The sequence below is a fragment of the Cryptotermes secundus genome, unplaced genomic scaffold, assembly GCF_002891405.2.
Source record: "Cryptotermes secundus unplaced genomic scaffold, Csec_1.0 scaffold1807, whole genome shotgun sequence".
Taxonomy (NCBI): domain Eukaryota; kingdom Metazoa; phylum Arthropoda; class Insecta; order Blattodea; family Kalotermitidae; genus Cryptotermes; species Cryptotermes secundus.
Window position 1 is genome coordinate 418,583 of NW_019721029.1, and position 18,710 is coordinate 437,292.

The window sequence follows — 18,710 nt, forward strand, 5'->3', positions numbered from 1 at the left end:
TTTATTTATGTTACAACCTCGCAGTACACAAACGTGTACTCAAACACAGTACCCATTATGTATCATCTCTGTATCTGCACCGGCAGAAATGCGCGAACATATATAAATTCGTGTTTACTGAGACACGTAAACAGGAATGAAACATTGAAGAATGCTGTCTTCTGGGATGTAGCGCGCGTGACCCTGATGATGGAGGCGATACGTTCCTCCGAAACGTCGATTCACACAAGATCTACATGGCGCCACATCCCAGAAGACTTCATTCTTCATAGTCACCGCCGTGAAAACCTCAAATCTTACACAAATGAAACATTGTTCTCATTCACTGTAACTATGTCGCTGTTTGAGACACGAATCTATTGTCACCTGTTAGGTGACTGTAGACGGGTTTCGAACTGATAATTTGATCTATTGTATACTTTTTCATCTCGTGACTACACTTCGCAACACATAGATTAGTGTGCTCGGTCACGTTGCTTGGTAGCGGCTTCAACATAGGGCGTTCCTCTGTTTCCGGGCTCACGTTCTTGAAGGCTGGCTTCCGCTGGTATTTTCTTCAGCTGGGCTGAACAGAAGTGGCTTCCAGCTTCCAACATCCAAGCCAGAGTAAAAGTTACTTACGACCAAAGATCAGTCGGCCAGTTTGTTTTGGTGTAAAGCAGCATCTGAGGCCCAAGCAGATTTTTGTCACCGTCAGAAAGTTGCAGTTGCGTTCATGTGGGGCATCCTCTCTGACGAGAGGACGGGTCTATCGTTTAAAATTGCTGCTGGCTCTCGCCAGCATAGTCATATTTACCGATGTCAAAATGAGTAGTACATACCATCTATACTTACAATTTTGCTTGTAGGCATTCTGCATCGTCAGTTGTCAAGAGTCCGTTTCCTTGTGGACACCCTCCATCTTCAGGGTCGAAGTGAATAGGGTTAATAACTTTTCGTGTATATATAGGATGAGATAACAAAAACAGAGATAACAATAATGACGACTCTGAACTGGTTAGCGAAGTGGTAATGCTGTAGTTTTGGCATTCGATAGACGCTCGGTATGAAGAACGGGAACCCAGTTGTCATGGCTCATGTTTTTGACAGTTTTCCTCAGTCCCTCTAGGTAAATGTCGGGATAGGTCTCGACTGGTGCACGACGACATCCTTCAAGATACTTTCCGAGTCATCAGTCATCCTGCTGAGATGGTGCTGAGAGTGTCGTAAAGTAACACTCAAGAAATAAAGATATGANCATTGGACGTTATACAGACAAAGGTGCTGAGAGTGTCGTAAAGTAACACTCAAGAAATAAAGATATGATAAGAGTGATGATGATTATGACGATGACGATGACGAATCTCTGCCAGTATAATTTTTAAACCCGAAACAACTGATGCCAAACACAGTCCTGAGACAGTTCAATAATTGTCTACGTTTTCCTTTTGAAGTTTAGGACATCAGTTCAGAGTGTTCGTCTGTTTATCGGAGATAAAATTAAAGGTAAAGCTATCCCTGTAACAGGCCATGGAGGCCCATAGGGCTGTGAGACGTCGAAGCTCCCACATATTCTCTAGACAGTCGGCTCACAGATGGCGATGAGGTCAGCTTTACGCATCGACCTTCCTTTATCCCCCAGTAAGATTCCTGGTGCTCATTTCAGTTAGACCACAGGGCCTTAGTGCGGCCGGAAGGATTAGATCAATTGAAAGAAATCCAATGACCTCATAAGGACTCGAACCCACGACCTTCCGTCTTGTAGCATAGTGCTCAACCAACTACACTACCATTTTCCGAGATATGTTTCCGAAAGTTGTGAAGTGGTTAATTAGAGAAGTGATTATTCCTGCATAATAGTGCGCCTTGTTTATTGTGTCTATAAAAGTCTGAGATCAACAGCGAGACCAAATCAGGTAGATTATTATCCACGCATAATTATTTAATGTAATTTAATTTCCTGAATTACCATGTGCCTGAGACGTGGTCTCAACTTATTGTGTCATAGTCCTTTAAAAAAACAAAGACCCCTTCTTTTTAATGCATTCAGACGTGTCGTAGGTTCTGTCGTGGTGGTGCCACGTAAGTCTGTTTTATTTGACAAATTACGGTATCTGCGACCTTTTGTTAATTTCAGTAATGAAACACATTTAACAAATTGTATTACTCTTTAAGTAGACGTTCTCTCGTTTCCTGATCCCTCTGGTCGCTGCTTCGGTTTGCAATGAAACTCGGGGAAACCAGAAAGCCACAGTTGGCAGAACTGAAGAAGAACAATGATATATTACATCGTTAGTAGACACAGTTGATCCTGAGGCTTGTTCCGTAGGATCACTCTGGAAATTTTTACGGTCGTTGATCATGGAGACACGCAAATTTTGACTGTTGGTAAAGACCTAGAGATGTTTTGGTTCAGGATTCTACGGTTTCTACCCTGTGTCTAAATACACATAATTAATTTCGAGCCAGAATATTCCAGATGGCTTTAATCGATGTAAATAGAGGAAGACATCTAAATGTAAGATTCGAGGTTCTCACAGCAATGGTTACGAAGAGTTCTATCTTCTGACATATAATGCCATGTAGTCCGTTGAAAGATAACCGAATTTTTCGGAGTAATATATCGCCTTCGTCTTCAGGGCTTATTCTTCGACCCTGAAGATGAATGCGATTTAACTTTGACTTTGACAATATTAACTGTCGTCATAGAAGGTTCCCCGTATCAGCAAACACGTAACTCACAGAATTACTGTTTTTTTTAGATTGTCTGACAGTAATAAAATCTGGTCTTGGGTCCCAGATGGGTCCTTGATACCAAGATAGACAGGGCGACTGACCGTCGGTCGTAACGTAAGTTTGACATTGACTTTGGCAATTATCAGTCTCCGTTTGAGATAGAGAGAGAGAGAGAGAGAGGAAAAAATAGGAAGAGGTCCATTGCTGTGCTCAGTTAAAAGCTCCTACTCCAAAAGGCCGATCCCTCCTCTCGTCGAAGAGGATATCCCGTTTCCTAGCAGCGACTGGGACACACACACATACAGGAGGGAGGTTGCATAAGCCTACTTTTTTTTTCCTTGTCACAACAGCCCCAGTGGGCCTAGGCCTACCTCCATGAACTTCTCCGTTCCCTTCGGTTTTTCTAGATCTTACACATTCGGTAGGACTCCTTGGGCGGGTGATCAGCTCGTCGCAAGGCCTCTACCTGTACACAAACACAGAAAAATGCACACACAAACTAAAGATCTATGCCCTGAGTGGGATTCGAAGCCACGATCCCGGTTTCCAAGCGAGCGAAGACAGTACATGCCTTAGACCGCTCGGCTACCGTGACCGGCTATTTTAGGAAAGTAAAAATGTAAAAAAATATATAGCTGTCCCTGTAACAGACCATGGAAGCCCATAGTGTTGTGAGACGTCGAGGCTCCCACATTTTCTAGAAAATCGGCTTACAGATGGCTGTGAATTTGTCAGCCTTAAACGTCGGTCGCCCCCTATCCTAGGAAGATTCATGATACTCATTTCTGCTAGCGGCTGAGTCAACCCCCCGAGCCATAGTGCGGCTGGAAGGGTTAGGTCAATTGAAAAATCCAATAACCTCGTCGGAAATCGAACCTTTGATCTTCCAGCTTGTAGCAGACTGCCTCAAGGAACTACGCTACCTCGAGCCCCATAACCAATGCATTCCTTCATATTTTATTTTTTAAGATCTATTTTAGTATTAGCCTTCCTTCTAAGCCTTGGTATCCCAAAGAAATTTTTCCCTTTGGGTTTTCTGATAATCTATAGGGATATGTGATGATCTCCATGCGTGCTACTTTCCAGCCTATCGCATTCCTGTAGATTTGATCACCGTAATATGTTATAAACAATACAAATCATAAAGCACATCATTATGTGGCTACGGTTTTCTCAAATGTGCTGTTATTTTCTCACTCTTAGGTTCGTATATTCTCTTCCTCACTCTGTTCTCACACATTCTCATTATTCATGTTCTTTCAACAATGCGAGAGACCAAGTTTTGTTCGTAGAAAACAAGTTAAATTATAGCTCTGTATATTTTAATCTTTACGTTTTTCAGTAGAATACATCTTCTGCACTTCAGTGTTGTCGAAGCATGTCCTGCAGAACGTCTCTCGCGGTTGTCTAAGCTGAAGCAGCGTCACGCTTTGTTGGAGTCCAGGCACTCCCAGTGATAGCAAGAGCTTGGATATCTCAGTCGGTATAGTGACGGGCTTCAGGCTCGACTTATGAGGGTCTGAGTTTCGATTCGCTGCAAGAGTAAGAGATTTTACTCTACTCCACGGCATCCAGACCATCTCTAGTGCCCACCCTGCCTCCTATCAAATGTGTATGGGGGAGTTCTTTCCTTCGGGTTAAGGCTGCCAAAAAGTGAAGCTGACCACACACACCTCCGTGTAGTTTTGTGGTCAAGACTAATGGAGCTATACCCGTTCCCAACACATCTTCATGACTTGATGCTTAATTAATTAAACACAGGTACCTTTACAGTTTATAGAGGAGTGGAAGGAAGCCAAATGTTGGGTAACGGTAAACAGGTAAAGGCGCCCCTGTGCTTAAATAATTAAGCACTACGCCATGAAGGTGTATGGGGGAATGGATGTATAGATCCACATTTTCTTGACCTCGGCACTAGCTTGAGGTGAGTGGTTAGTTTCACGCCCCGTTCCCTTTAACCCAGGGGAAAGAGTCCCCGGTACCTATCTGATAGGAGGTTGGGTGAGCCTCAGAGTCGGTCTGGACGACTTGGAGAAGAGAAAATTAGTTATGCTGCCGGGACTCGAGCTCCAAACCCCCAGTCGTCCATCCAGTAGTCAGTCGCTGTGCGAATGTTTGGTGCTATTCCGAATTTTGCGTGGAGCGATCGAAGAAACCACCAAAGGCCTGGATAGTCTCCAGGCCACTAACATAGTCAGTAACCGTTGGAACCTTACAGAGACGAGTCGTCTTAGCCATTCTTCTACGTAGATTATTTACGGAGGACAAAACTATTTCTGTATATCAGAATACTCACAATTCCGAAATTGCCGGCTTCCTGGCAGTGTTCTACACTACCACACGTGAAGAATACTGTACTGTACGATAGTAATAATTTCCTCTTAACGAGTAGAATAAATTGGCTAACAATCTGCGACGGCTTAATTGGCATCGGTACTACGTGACTGAGCCTAAACAGTTGTATAAATATAGTTATAATCAATACTATCCTGTTTTCATGTGGGATTACACATTCCCAGGGAGCGGGATAGCTATTACAGTGTGTTCCGAAAAGTTTGCGAAATATGTTCAAGAACATTAATTGTAATTTTATTAACTGTAAGGACAGCAGCTTTGCAGCGAAGCAGACTGACTGATAATGGACTCTGGAAGTTAAACACTTGCTATAAAACTGAAGACTAGTATAAAACAGATGCCAGTAAATTGTGCTACGGTCAGTGTAATTAAATTAATTTCACGTTCTCGCCCTTAAACATTTTAACAGATATTTCTTCAGAAATCAATCAGTAATGCGTTTCGCTACTGACGAGAGGAGCGGAGTTCGATTTCCGACGCTAAAGTAAAGTTCTCCGCCGGAACCAATCGCCTCCATGCAGTGCCAAGATTTACACTGTCTTAAACAAAAGACAACATTAACTTACCTGTATCCTAAATACATAAATACGCATTAAAAGTTGATCGAATATTTCGTTTAATGGTCGCGTCATTTACATGACAACCTAAAGTGTATTATTGTAAGATCATTGGCAGGCTTAAAATGGATAAATGTACGGACTCTGGTAGAACGGTTAATATTTTATTTACCACTATCGACTGTCTCTGTCCGTTTTTCGGTCTACTCATCAACATCTCTGCTTATCTATGCATCCATCCATCCATCCATGCGTGTGCCTCCCTGCTCGCCTGTCCGCCCACCGCTGAAGGAACTATACAATTATTCTACCCTGCATCGTTGCACGATTCGTCAACAACCACGATCATAACGATGATACTAAAAACGATTTTAGCCCTATTTTTTTATTGCTAGTGGGGTGGGACTAAGTCCCTTGTACTGAGGCCACTTCTGGCCTATTGTACTAGCCCCAGATGATAGGTGAGGGTGATTGTGGAGCACTTGGTGGAATGAAGATTGGCAGGGGAAACCGAAGTACTCGGAGAAAACCTGCCCCAGCGCCACTTTGTCCACCACAAATCCCACTTGACCAGACCCGGGATCGAACACGGGCCACCGCAGTGGGAAGCCAGCGACTAACCGCTTGATCTATGGCGCGGCCTATTTTTAGCCCTAAGTTCTATTTTAAGACTATAACCTAGAACCTATCCATAATTAGAGTAGTTATTTATAAATTAAAAACAAAACTTTTAAAATTAAATTATATTTCAAGGACATACGAGTACTATATAAATATAATGATTAATTATAAATAGGAAAATTTTAATGTATATTGGTCTTAAGCAATCTTAAATTTAGGTAAAAACCATACGTTGCCAGAGCTACCGTGTGTATTATTAAATTACATTTTAAGAAGGTGCAGTCACTATAAAGAAACAAATTGTATCATATGGATCCATATTAAAGTAATTCAATTCAGGAACTTAGTTTGATATTCTTGTCACTCGCCTGATGATGACCTACGAAAGGTCGAAACATATAGCGCACCGCCTGTGCATAATTAAAAAACGTTAATACGTTAGTCTCTATTTTGCCTTCATTCTATAGATATTGTGCAGACGGCTCCGTTTACGCTATTGTACAGACACAAGAGGATGCATACCATAAAGATTATTCCACCCTCGACACTCTCCAGCAACCCGCAAACTATTTACTGGTCTGTGAGACATACGTGACGTCGAACAGCACCCACCACCAGACTGCCAGCGCATGTTCCCCATGAGGTTACTATACAGACCGTACACAGAGGCGCACTACAGCCTGTGGGAATATGATACTGTTACTCTCAGGGGCTATTGGTAGCACAAGGACATCCACCATGGATGAGGACATTTAGAGACCGCCATACATTCCATCTGACTGTCTCTAGGATGCAGTCCATAACCGAAGTCCAAGTCACATTGCGACTGACGGTCAGTCAGTCAGTAAGTCCATAACCATTGAGTTTTATAATTTTCTTCATTCACACATCACTAATGGCGCTGAGCCCTTCTTGAGAAGCTGCCAATTGTCCAGCTACTCAAGAACTTCCCATCATTTTGTGGAATCCGAAGGTTCATTACCATGTTCATAAGAACCCTCCACTGGTCCCTATCCTGAGTAAGATCAATCCAATCCATACCATACCATCCCATCCTATCTCCCTAAGATCCATTTTAATATTGTCCATCCACCTACGTCTTGGTATTCCCAGCGGTCTCTTTACTTCTGGCTTTCCCACCCATATATTTATTCCTCTTCTCCCCATTCGTAGTACATGCCCTGCCTATCTCATCCTCCTTGACTTGATATTATTGTCTTCATTGTAAATTTGAATTTAGCTCATTTTTAATTAAATTATTACCAGAAAAGTCTAGTTATCTGTCTGTCTGTCGGTCTGCCTGACCGTCTCTCTGTTTGTCATCTATCTATTATCTTTCACACAGTGAATTTCAGTAAGCTAAGTACAGCTGCGAACCTGGTTCTGCTAGAATTTACTGTGTTAACGGCAACCGGTTAAAGGCTGATGCTTTCATTCTGTTGTTCTTCGTAAACCCCACAGCTATGTTCACGTGTGTTACTGCTAGTACCTGACGCCACAGGCATGAAGAGAACTCATCACGGGCAAAAACAAAATCCACTGGATGGGCGATATCCACGGCAGTATGTGTATTTCTCTAGTTATTATGTCAGTCACTTTAATAACGCTTGTGTTCAAATCATGGAGTCTGCAGCTGGGAGACTCGTTTTCAGTGCATTAACTTCCAGCATAGAACGTCTCTACTGTGTGAATGTTCTCTCTTAACATATTTTTCACAGTTTAAAGTATTTTCATTGCCGCATTGCCAACAGTAACAACAACATATGTCTCCAACGAAAGAACATTCACTTGAATTGCATTGCATGTGGTTAATTTTCCCTGCTGTACATTACAAAGACTTGTAAACTTCTGATACAGCCCAAGGGATAACTCCAGTATTTATGAAATAATTGCCTACAAAGGCTCTGGGATATAACAGACATAATTGACTATATAACATATTGTTTGTGTGCCTTACTTACCAAACATGATATTTTAATATATTCTATGTTATACACGATATACTTGGTGTTTGCGAAGGTAGCTGAAAGAGTCACGTCCAACAAATTTTAACATTTGTACTTAAATATTTATCTTTAGCATCTGTATTTATCCGTTTAATAGAAGGCGGCTTATGCCTATGCAATAGTCTTCAGGTACTTAGCGCTCTGTACTGGATACTGTGCCATCTGAAGGATAAAGCTCTAAGTTAATTCATTGGTATTACGAAGAAAAGAGGGCAGGAGATAAAGGTAAGAATGGCATAAAGAGAAGAAAGAAAGGGCTGAAAGATTAAGATACTAAAATAATTATTCCACGTTGAATTTGAAAATGTATATCCACTAGTAAGTAGCCGGGATAGCGCAGTCGGCACAGCCACTGTTCGCGGGCTGTACGGCCGAGAGTTAGGAGTTCGAGTCTCGGTAAAGGCAAGATTACTCTCCTCTCCACTTCGTCCAGACCGATTCTGGGGCCAATCCAGTCTCGTATCCAAAGGGTACCTTGGGACCCCTTTCTTTGAGGTAAGGCGGCTGGGGCATGAAGCTGATCAGTCGCCTCCAAATAGTGCCGAGGTCAAAAATACATGGATCTATACACCCACTCCCCCATACGTCTTCACAGCGTAGTGCTTAATTGGTTGTGCACAGGACAACTTTACCCAGTAGTATCAGTTAAATATACTGACATAAGTTTATAAATAGATATGACGTAAGGCTAAAGATAGGCTATTGCCGGGTTGAAGTTTCTAGCCAATTATAACTTGAACTACCTTGCGAGTTGCCTGGTGAATGGATCGTTAGTTATTTGACGACGTTTTTTCTACTGCATTCGTTATGAATGAATTATCGCTCTGGATGAAATTTAAAGGTTTGGGGATGAAGTGATTTTTGCTAGTTTTAAGTTTCTTTACCGGAATTATCCAGGAAGTACTAAAGAAACGACAAAAAAAAACTCCAGCCAAGTTTCTGACACCGTACCTCCAGAATGTAAGAAAGAAACGTTGCCGTTTTGGGCACACTCAGTGATTCAGCTGGAGTGACTGCAGAAAAATACGAAATTGCAACTAATGTATGGCTGCTGTTAGGATGCCTATGTTTAGTAACATGTGAACTCATAGAGCCTCGACGTTTTGCTCGTGCTCACTCCAATAACTTAACAGACTAGTTACATGCAGCAGTGGCCATAACTCTCTGCCGTAATAAGGCGTAGCCGTTCATTGGAGGTCATGATTGCGCTGTGCAGTAATAAGGTACTCCAGATAGGAGACGGAGGGCAGTAAAACCCTTCCATGCCATTTATAGTAAGCTGCTGGATAACTGGGATTAAACAGCGAACTCCAGGCACGCTACTCGGAGTGTAAATCGATAATTGCAATGGAAGTCAACCTTTGATGATTACGAATAAATTAAGGGATACTAATGCCTCTTTCAATGAAACGGTTATACCGCTCATAATTATATCACAGAAGGACCAAACGGTAAGTATCAAGATAAAATAATTCAAGTAAGTCGAATCGTTATAGACAGTGGCCAATTTTAATCTCTGACTCTCTAAAACACAGTGGTTACTATGTATACCGCCTATTTTTATTTTGTACCATGTAGTCCCGCTGTTATGCAACAATCGAGAGAAGGAAAATGCATTGCTGAGTGCAGCTCAATTGGTTGGTGAGTGAGAGAATTCAGTTGAGGGTTGGCAGTACAATTGAGCTCTGCAAGGGAGGCTGAGAAGAGATGGCGCTATAATGAGTTGACAATTGACAAAGAGTTCTACACGGGCGGCTGCGACAAGAGACCTGAGCGCGGGAATCTAAAGAATCTCCAGTGTTAGGAGCCGTTGCCAGAGAACGGTTGGTGATGACACAACAGGCTGGAAAAGGCTTAGCGTGTGCTGTGGTGATCTGTGAATTTGGAGATTAGCGATAGCACTGTAATTACCTGTAGTTCTGAATTGTGTTAATAAATCCAATATCCAGTCTACACCCCGTCTATAGTAACACCCATAAATACGTGACAGTATTATATTATGTTGTATTTTATCCACGGAATGCACTTAAAATAGGCTTTTACATCGTACTCAGAATAACAGCGATAATTTCTATAAACGGCTTAACCGACTGGTAGTTGTAATGGAGACGGGATATTTTCTGTGAAGTAGGAATTGAATTCTGAAAAATTAATTGGATAAATTTTAGTCTGAAAAATTTTTCAACTATTGTTACTTAAAGAGATGTCCTTCCTCTCATCTCATCATCAGTCATATTAAATCGCTTATTCTTCAGCTTATCTGGATTAAGACAGTGTATACTGTCTGATGCCGTAGAACCTCTATGAGGCTTCATTTATGCTGGTCCGCAAATCCAAGCTAGCCTATGTTGTATTTATTATACTACAATTGGAAAAGTTTTATAATTTGGAAGTAGCGTATTTTTTATTATATATTTTTTTCTTTGCCGCTACTAAATATTATGTGCCGACTGTTACGTTTCCTTGTACTGTCTTTTTATCATTGGATCATCTCTTATAAATCTTCACAACCACCGACGTGGCAACCTCAACTCCGGCGAATAACATGTATACATCGATTTAATATTGCATAGATAATTCTGAAATAAAGAGCCTGGCATATATTCAGGATATACCGTATTTACGCATGTGTAGGCAGCACATTTTTTGCCAAAAATTCAAGAGGAAAACTGGGGTGCGGCTCATATTCGAAATATTCGAAATGACACTTCATTTTAAAAAAATATATTCATAATTGGTAATACAGGGTGTTCTACTCCTGAAATAATATTCCAAGAAAATTATTTTTTCTATAATTTCTGTCTGAAAATTGTGCTGCGGCCTATACATGCGTAAATACGGTAGTCGGTGGAAGTTGATCTATTTTTATAATTGTCTTTAGGCGTTCCAGAAATTAACATGTGTAACCACACGTACGTCAGTACAGTTTTGTCTCTAACGATATAACATCGAAGATCGACGGGTCTCAGTAGCTGATCGGTTCATAATTCGGAGAAACGTGATGTTTCTAGTGAGGCAGATCGGAACGAACGAGAGCACTGCTCCGTCATAAAAATTAATTCCCATATGTATCTTTGCCTGACATGGAAATGAGGTTATGTTTCCTGTACACTGATGATTTACTCTCAGATAACACTGACTTTATGAAATCGTAGTTTGTCTGAAACTCTGAAATACAATTCATACAGTAAGAAAATATCTGCATTTCTGTCATTTGCCAGCACAATTTAACGATTTTCAGCGGCATCTTCTTCCGCCATTTCGAATTTCTGGAGATTTTTATGCCCTTGGATGTAATCCTTCTCTCTACAAATGTAATTTAAGCATTTACATTCACAAACTGCGTGAGTTTTCTAGACAGTGCCTCCTTGAACTGAACTTATGCGTTATGGACTGGCAAGAGGAGTGTCGAACTCCAGCCTGAGTGCGCAGTCGCAAAAAGTTCTTACTGTGTGCGTAACTCTGAAATTTGTTATCCTCTGTAAGATAAAGTACGCAGTATTTATCCAAAGTTGGGTAGTTGCCTAACAAAGCAGCTCGGATAATGGAAACTATTGCTTTATAACTTTTTGCTTCCTTTCCTTTTTAAGTAATTGTTTTATTTATTTCTGTTATAGGTCTATATCCTTTAGGCTTCTAGTACGTATCTGTAGCTGTTCCAGGAACGTGTTACCAGAATATAATACAGAATATCCTTCTGCGACTTGTACAGATACGTAACCAAGTTTATAAGAATTGCACTTCAGTTGTCTCAGAATTCCTTTATCAGAAAGTATGTTGATAAAGACCGTATGCTGAATATACAGGCAGCAGATAGAAGGCAGAATGCTTGTGTAGGTATGAATATCGCAACTTGTCAGCTTTTCGATAATCGACTTTAATTCCATCATTCTGGCTTTGATACACGTTCAGATGGTACGTGCCTGTCTTATAAATTAAATTTTGACTAAATTTATAGCATATATTTGCGTTATTTTGCAAATTATTCACTTCACTCTTTTAATACTTCTGAATTAACTGTTTATGGATCATACGCTCTAAAATGATAGAGTGAATTAAATTGCCTGCTAACCGTGACAGAAGGTTTATTTCAAGTAGCTTTAGTTGTTCAGTGGGATTTATATGTGTCTGATACATAAGCAGAGCTGTAAAAGCTTCCCACTATATACAGAACTTCATATACACCTCTCATTTCATTTATATATTTGCCTATAGCGTATTTAATAGTATCAATAGCTCAGGCAGTATGGCTTCAAATTATATGATGATTAGTTATTAATGAATTGGATGGGATCTAGAAGGAAGCGGTTGTGACGAAATTTGATGTTCTATACCACCGTTTTCTTGATGAGACTGAAGGTAACTTCACTTGGAATACTTGGTCTCCTGGTCGAGATATGAAGCGAGAATCTTCCAAATGCAAAAGAGTTCTTCTGTTGACTGGACCGCTACTTTTGATGGTGCATACATCTCGCTAACTTAACGTCCGATGTGTAGAAATTCGGTAGATATATTTTCTCTGGGTACTTTGTGCCTGATTTAAGGATTTTATTGCAGGGAAATGATGAAATGCGAAGCTTATTAATTGCGCCCTAGTAGAATGTTTGTATATTTCTAACAGTGCTCGTATGATATTATATTTAAGCATCCTGTTGCATTGAAGTTCCACTTATACTCTATCAAATATTCCGTGTATAATGCAGTACAGTGGACGCAAAGGCACACTTGGTACATACAATCGAAAGCATACAGCGAAATTCAGAAACAGCCGCACTACATAAAAAAATGAAGAAGAAGAAAATATCAAAAACGAAATGAAAGTAAGAAAAGGAAGGATATTCAGTTAGTACGCAATGCATTAGGTTTCCTCATATAAGCGTTGTCTTAAGTTGGCCTTATATGGCCGAAACGTGTAGCATTGTAATAATGCATGTATATTATAATAGTTTTAATAACATCTTATGCACATAACGATTTCCACTATGTGGATTAAAGTGTGAATCAGTGATATTGATTGTTGCATTATAGACTGAACTTTCGATGGACTATAAGTGTTCGTATGAAGTATGGTTCTATTATATGAATACTAGGACATGAGATGTATATCTCATAGTGTGTGAACAGTTGCACGTTCGAAAAATTTGGCTCTGCTTTTGACGTAAAATCATTTACTGGGAAGTGTCGAGGGACAGCGAATCATCTTCTGGCCATATGGCCATTTGCCAGATTTCCTTAATATGTACAGCACACGCTGAACCAATCCTATGACCGCAATTGCAGTGCCATTGCGTGACGTTATGCGTTTTGTTTCAGGTGTCGCAGGTACAGTGGAGGTCCATTTCGAGAATAAAGACGGAGGTTTCTTCCTCAAACACATACCTCGTCAGTATTACCCCGCTGTCGCTGATCTGGCGGGGGCATCCGGGGGCATGGGATCTCTTCTAGGACCCCGAGGCGGAGCTCTGACCAGCACTAGCACTGCCAGCAATAGTGGTGCCACCTCATCCGTCCTCAGTGTTGACAGATTCACCGTGTTCCAGACCTCACAGCCTATTTCAATACGCGCTACGTACGGGCCATTCTCTACAAAACAAACTGTTCCTGCTCGGTACATAGTTCCAGACCCATTAGACTCCCTGCCACTCCCAGAGAAACCTCAGCTACATGCAACCAATGCTAGCACGTCAACATCCCCAATCCTTGTCGACATGGATCTCGCGGCTTCCTCTACGCATCACTTGGACATGAGCGCCCATATCGTCCGGACCGAGATTCCCCGAGATTCTCCTGTGCTCCGAGTCCTGTTTCATACTGGATCGGATCCCGGAGGGAGAAGACAGCTGCTTCTGAGGAATCACCAGCGGGTATGCATTGTTCTGCACGCTACGCTGGGCGATAGACCCGCTCTGACAGCCGCGTGCACCCCGGACGGTGAAGACGGCGTGTGTCTTGCTCAAGTGACAATTCCTGCGAACTGGTGGGCCCCGCTGCCACCCCCAGATAAGACCGGAAGGGCTGGGAAACCCGTGAAGACCCCACAGCGTCTGGTTCAGGTAGCATATTCCGTGCTGGAGCCGCGCACTGGTGCAGATGGCGAAGGCGCGATGGATGATGGCGGTTGCATCCCTCGAGTTCAGATCCAGCCCATGACTCCACTTGCCGCTGTTCCGCTTGTGCCAGCCAGGTCCGCGTACCGTGAGCTGCGGTCCGATGACTTGATGACGATGATGGTGCCACACGGACCGCTGTATCCGCTCTCGCGTCTCCACATCCCCGTGTTCCTCCAGCCACTTCCCGAGTACCCCATCTCCGTGTTCATCATCAGGTGAGTGCCCCAGTTCAACGTACTTTTCTAATGTCAGTCGCTCGCATGTTAGCTGTCAGCAGACTATATTGAATATATCAGTTAGTGAAACAATAATACAGTGATAAGATAGTGTTTAATGTATAATACTTTATGGAGCACGTAGTCATAAACGTGACCAGTTCGGGCTTTACTTCCGTTTCCGGATAATATTAAGAACCGAAATATTTTGAGGTGGTTTCATCATCTCTAGAAGCAAATATTTTTAAATATTGCTAAATATTAAATATTACCAAGATATTCTCTGCCGGTCACGGTAGCCGAGCGGTTTAAGTCATGCACTGTCTTCGCTCGCTCGGAAGCCGGGATCGTGGGTTCGAATCCCACTCAGGGCATGGATGTTTGTGTGCGTTTTTCTGTGTTTGTCTGCAGGTAGACTCCTTGCGACGAGCTGACCACTCGCCCAAGGAGTCCTACCGTATGTGTAAGACCGAGAAAAACCGAAGTGAACGGAGTTCATGGAGGTAGACCTAGGCTCACTGGGGCTGTAGTGCGAAGGGGAAAAAAAAAAGATATTCTCTGCACAGTTTCGAAATCAGTACCAAATATTTACTTATTTGTATTTATTTTGAAGTTTATTTAACGAAGTAACTCAGACTTCATGGCGTCGAATCATTAAAAGCAGCGTTAATTAGAAAGGATATAGAAGGGAGCTGCCGTAGGCTAATTTAAATTAGAACTGCTGTCCCTCCGTTTTGGCTGGACTGAGAAAAATACTGAGAACTTCAGTCAGAACAATAAGCATTCCGACCGAGTTTCGAAACGGGTACCTCCCGAACACGAACCAGAAGCGTTGCCGCTTAAGCCAACTTACTAGTTTGCTGCGATTAGGTTTCCCCATCACGTCTTGCATGAAAGTGTACATGTTGTAATAGTAACCAGCTTCTCCATTGAGATCTGCCTCTCTTTTCTTGTGCTGATGCATATCTTTCGAGGAGTCTTCTTAATGTGCGAAGATGGAATGTGCTTCAAAGCGAAATTAATTTAACCAGAATATAAAACAAGAGAAATAGAACGTTGAATCGAAAGACGAAGTGGAAAGAATGTTGTCACGGAATTTAAAAGAAGTTTAAACGGTAAAGAATAGTTATATAATTAGCTCTTATAATAATTAATTATTAGAAGTTCCTGTAGTATAGATATTAAAATTAGTTGGCCTCTCTTTTGAGTGACCATTATTTATATTACAAACGTTTCACTGAAACTGATAAACTTTTCCTGTCTTCCCATCTCAAATTCAGGTTTAATTAAAACTCCAACATTCATTGAAATATAGCCCTTAAAAGTTATTGCACTGGGCCTACAGGCAAATTAGATTGTAAATATTGCCTACTGGGAGTAAACTACGCAGGAATCCAACATGTGACGTCATTCCGGAGTTTTCAGTTGATGACAACATGTGTGCTGTTAATACAGAGAGAGATAGACGTAACACTCGAGGAATAATTGGTAACAACTTCCTCAGAATGAACTCCCAGTGGATTACAAAAGGATGTTGCTCTCAAAACTTCTGTAGACCAAGGAACATTGTGAGAATGCTCGGGGAAGGAAAAGCAAATATTAAATTGACTGCAGAGCAAACTCAGCATGGCTTAAAGGAAAGCACAACTGAACGAGTATTCCACAAGTGCAGGGTTAACGACTGAGTGAAGTACTTTCGGATACAAATGATTTTCTCTCTCATCCTTGTCACTCGCCAAGTACGAGTACATGATGCAATTCCGAGTGTAGGTTGAAAGCGTCACAACCACTTTTCAAATATTTCGTGTACTTCTGAGCCTCTGAAATGGAATTACTGTATTTCTACATTATAACGAAAGTCTATTAATACTTTCCGTGCTAGACTGCAAAAAGAACATTCTCAGTTGTTTTCATCTGTTCTGAATATCTTTTAATTATGAATGATGCAATGAAATGCACTTATGCAGTCTCTTGACAGTTCATAATAATTAATGGGAAAACATCCGTCGAGATGTGAAACACTTTATTTTGCATTTTAATCTTTCTCCTATTTTCTTCCTTTTATTTCTTTCATACCTCCACCTCACGCTTCTTTTTCTCTCTTAAAATATCGGATTAAATTATTTTATCCTTTAGTTGGTATAGTTCCAAAGTTAAAGCTGTCATGTTTATAAATACATGAAAACTATAAAAAACGCACATTCACTCACAATCCATATTCTGTTACATACGTGTATGTACTTGTATGTATGTGTGTGTAATATTTATGAATCATTATTCGAGATCAAAGTGTAAGTTCCCTTGGAAACATGTAAACAAAAGTAAGCGGTATATTAGCGGCCTCCGTAGTCTAGGGGTAACGTTCCCACCTCATGACTCAAGGTACGCGGGTTCAAACCCGGCGGAGGTCGTGGAATTTTTAAGGGCGGAAAAATTCAGGGAACAAGTCCTCCGGGAGGGACTTCAAGCCGTGGGTCCAGTGTCGTAGATTTACGGCACGTAAAAGAACCTCATGTCTCTAGGAGACCTCTGAACTAAATTAGGCAAATTTCCCCCCCAAGTAGTTTCCAATGCCTCCGGTAGATGGGGGAGCTTAGGTACCACTGCCAGAGGGGGGACGACCTCACTGACAGAAAGGGGCTAACTATTAGATACCACTGCCAGTAGAAGGCCGAAACCTCGCTGGCAGAAGGGAACGATAGCAAACACCAGTACCGGTAGGGTATGGAGACAGTAGAAATTCAAAGGGGGACGCACAATAGATCAAACTGGTTGCGGTGCATGGGGTAACCCACCCCCTCAATACTCAATACTGAAGCGGTATATTTATCATACATATTTTGTCATTAAAAGGGTTAAAAGTTTGCGCAGTGCTGTGGAGTGTCTGAGTTCTAGGGTATCACACATACCAACAAACGATATGTACTTGTGAATCATGTACGGATTGCCGTCCCAAGTTTCGTGTACTACATGTATTCGAACGTCTGTCACACTGCAGCCCCGTTCTTAGGCGCTCCTCCGTGTCACAGAACTTCCAAGCAATAGACTGCATGATGATCCACGGGACCTTGTCAATTACTCACACCAAGTCTTCATACCCGTACATGGAGGGAAGCAATTTTATGGACATTCATTTATGTTATAAATGAAAGAGCTAAGAAGTGCAAATATGATTAGATCACGAAATGAATTAAAAACTTTGAAGACTTCCCTGTTAATGTTACAACTTACCATATCATATGAAGGAAAGATATAATTCTGTCTGGCACTTGCTTAAGGAATGTTTAATTTCTTGCACACTGAAGTTCGCAGATCGTGTTAATATATGATGAACACACATTATCAGAATCACTAAATTTATTATAGTTTTCCTTGGCACTACAGCCCCAGTGGGCCTAGGCCTACCTGCATGNTACTAAATTTATTATATTTTTCCTTGGCACTACAGCCCCAGTTGGCCTAGGCCTACCTCCATGAATCTCTCCGTTTCACTTCGGTTTACTAGATCTTACACGTATGGTAGGACTCCTTGGGCGAGTGATCAGCTCGTCGCAAGGCCTCTACCTGTAGACAAACACAGAAAAACGCACACAAACATCCATGCCCTGAGTGGGATTCGAACACACGATCCTGGCTTCCGAGCGAACGAAGACAGTGCATGCCTTAAACCGCTCGGCTACCGTGACCGGCCAAATTTATTATGTGGCTATCCTAAAATGACAGTAAAGGATACTGTACTCCCAGTAAATTAAATTTTCATCGGAAGATCCAAATTTACTCAACTGCATATCTAACTGTTTGGATTATACAGAAATGAAAGTAGAAAGAAACGAAGAAATTTTAAAAATATAGATAAGTGACTCATGTGTGATCGAAAGAATATTTAAAAATATGTGTAGAATCCTAGAGTTTTCTTCAGAAGGGTTTCATCCGTGACGTGGCAGTGTTCAATGTTGATGTTGTAGGCTTTAATTTAGTAGGAAACTCAAGATATACTAAAACTGAAAGTTAAAACACCAGGCGATATACTAAACATTGGCTGACGGTTCAAGTATTGCCTGAGGCGAATACATGTAAAAGGAATTCCTTATGTCTGGCTACGTTGGGGTCCCAATATGTGTTTATGTCACC

The 18,710-nt window shown here is 41.5% G+C and overlaps 1 protein-coding gene across 1 annotated transcript in view; it reads left to right on the plus strand.

The window, feature by feature from the left end:
• LOC111875333 (transmembrane protein 132E) overlaps window positions 1-18,710 on the plus strand; it is a 536,521-nt gene that overhangs the window by 332,239 nt on the left and 185,572 nt on the right. Inside the window, exon 2 of the mRNA XM_023871491.2 lies at window positions 13,568-14,579. Within this exon, the coding sequence (XP_023727259.1) occupies window positions 13,568-14,579 (1,012 nt within the window). The remainder of the gene's footprint in view (window positions 1-13,567; window positions 14,580-18,710) is intronic.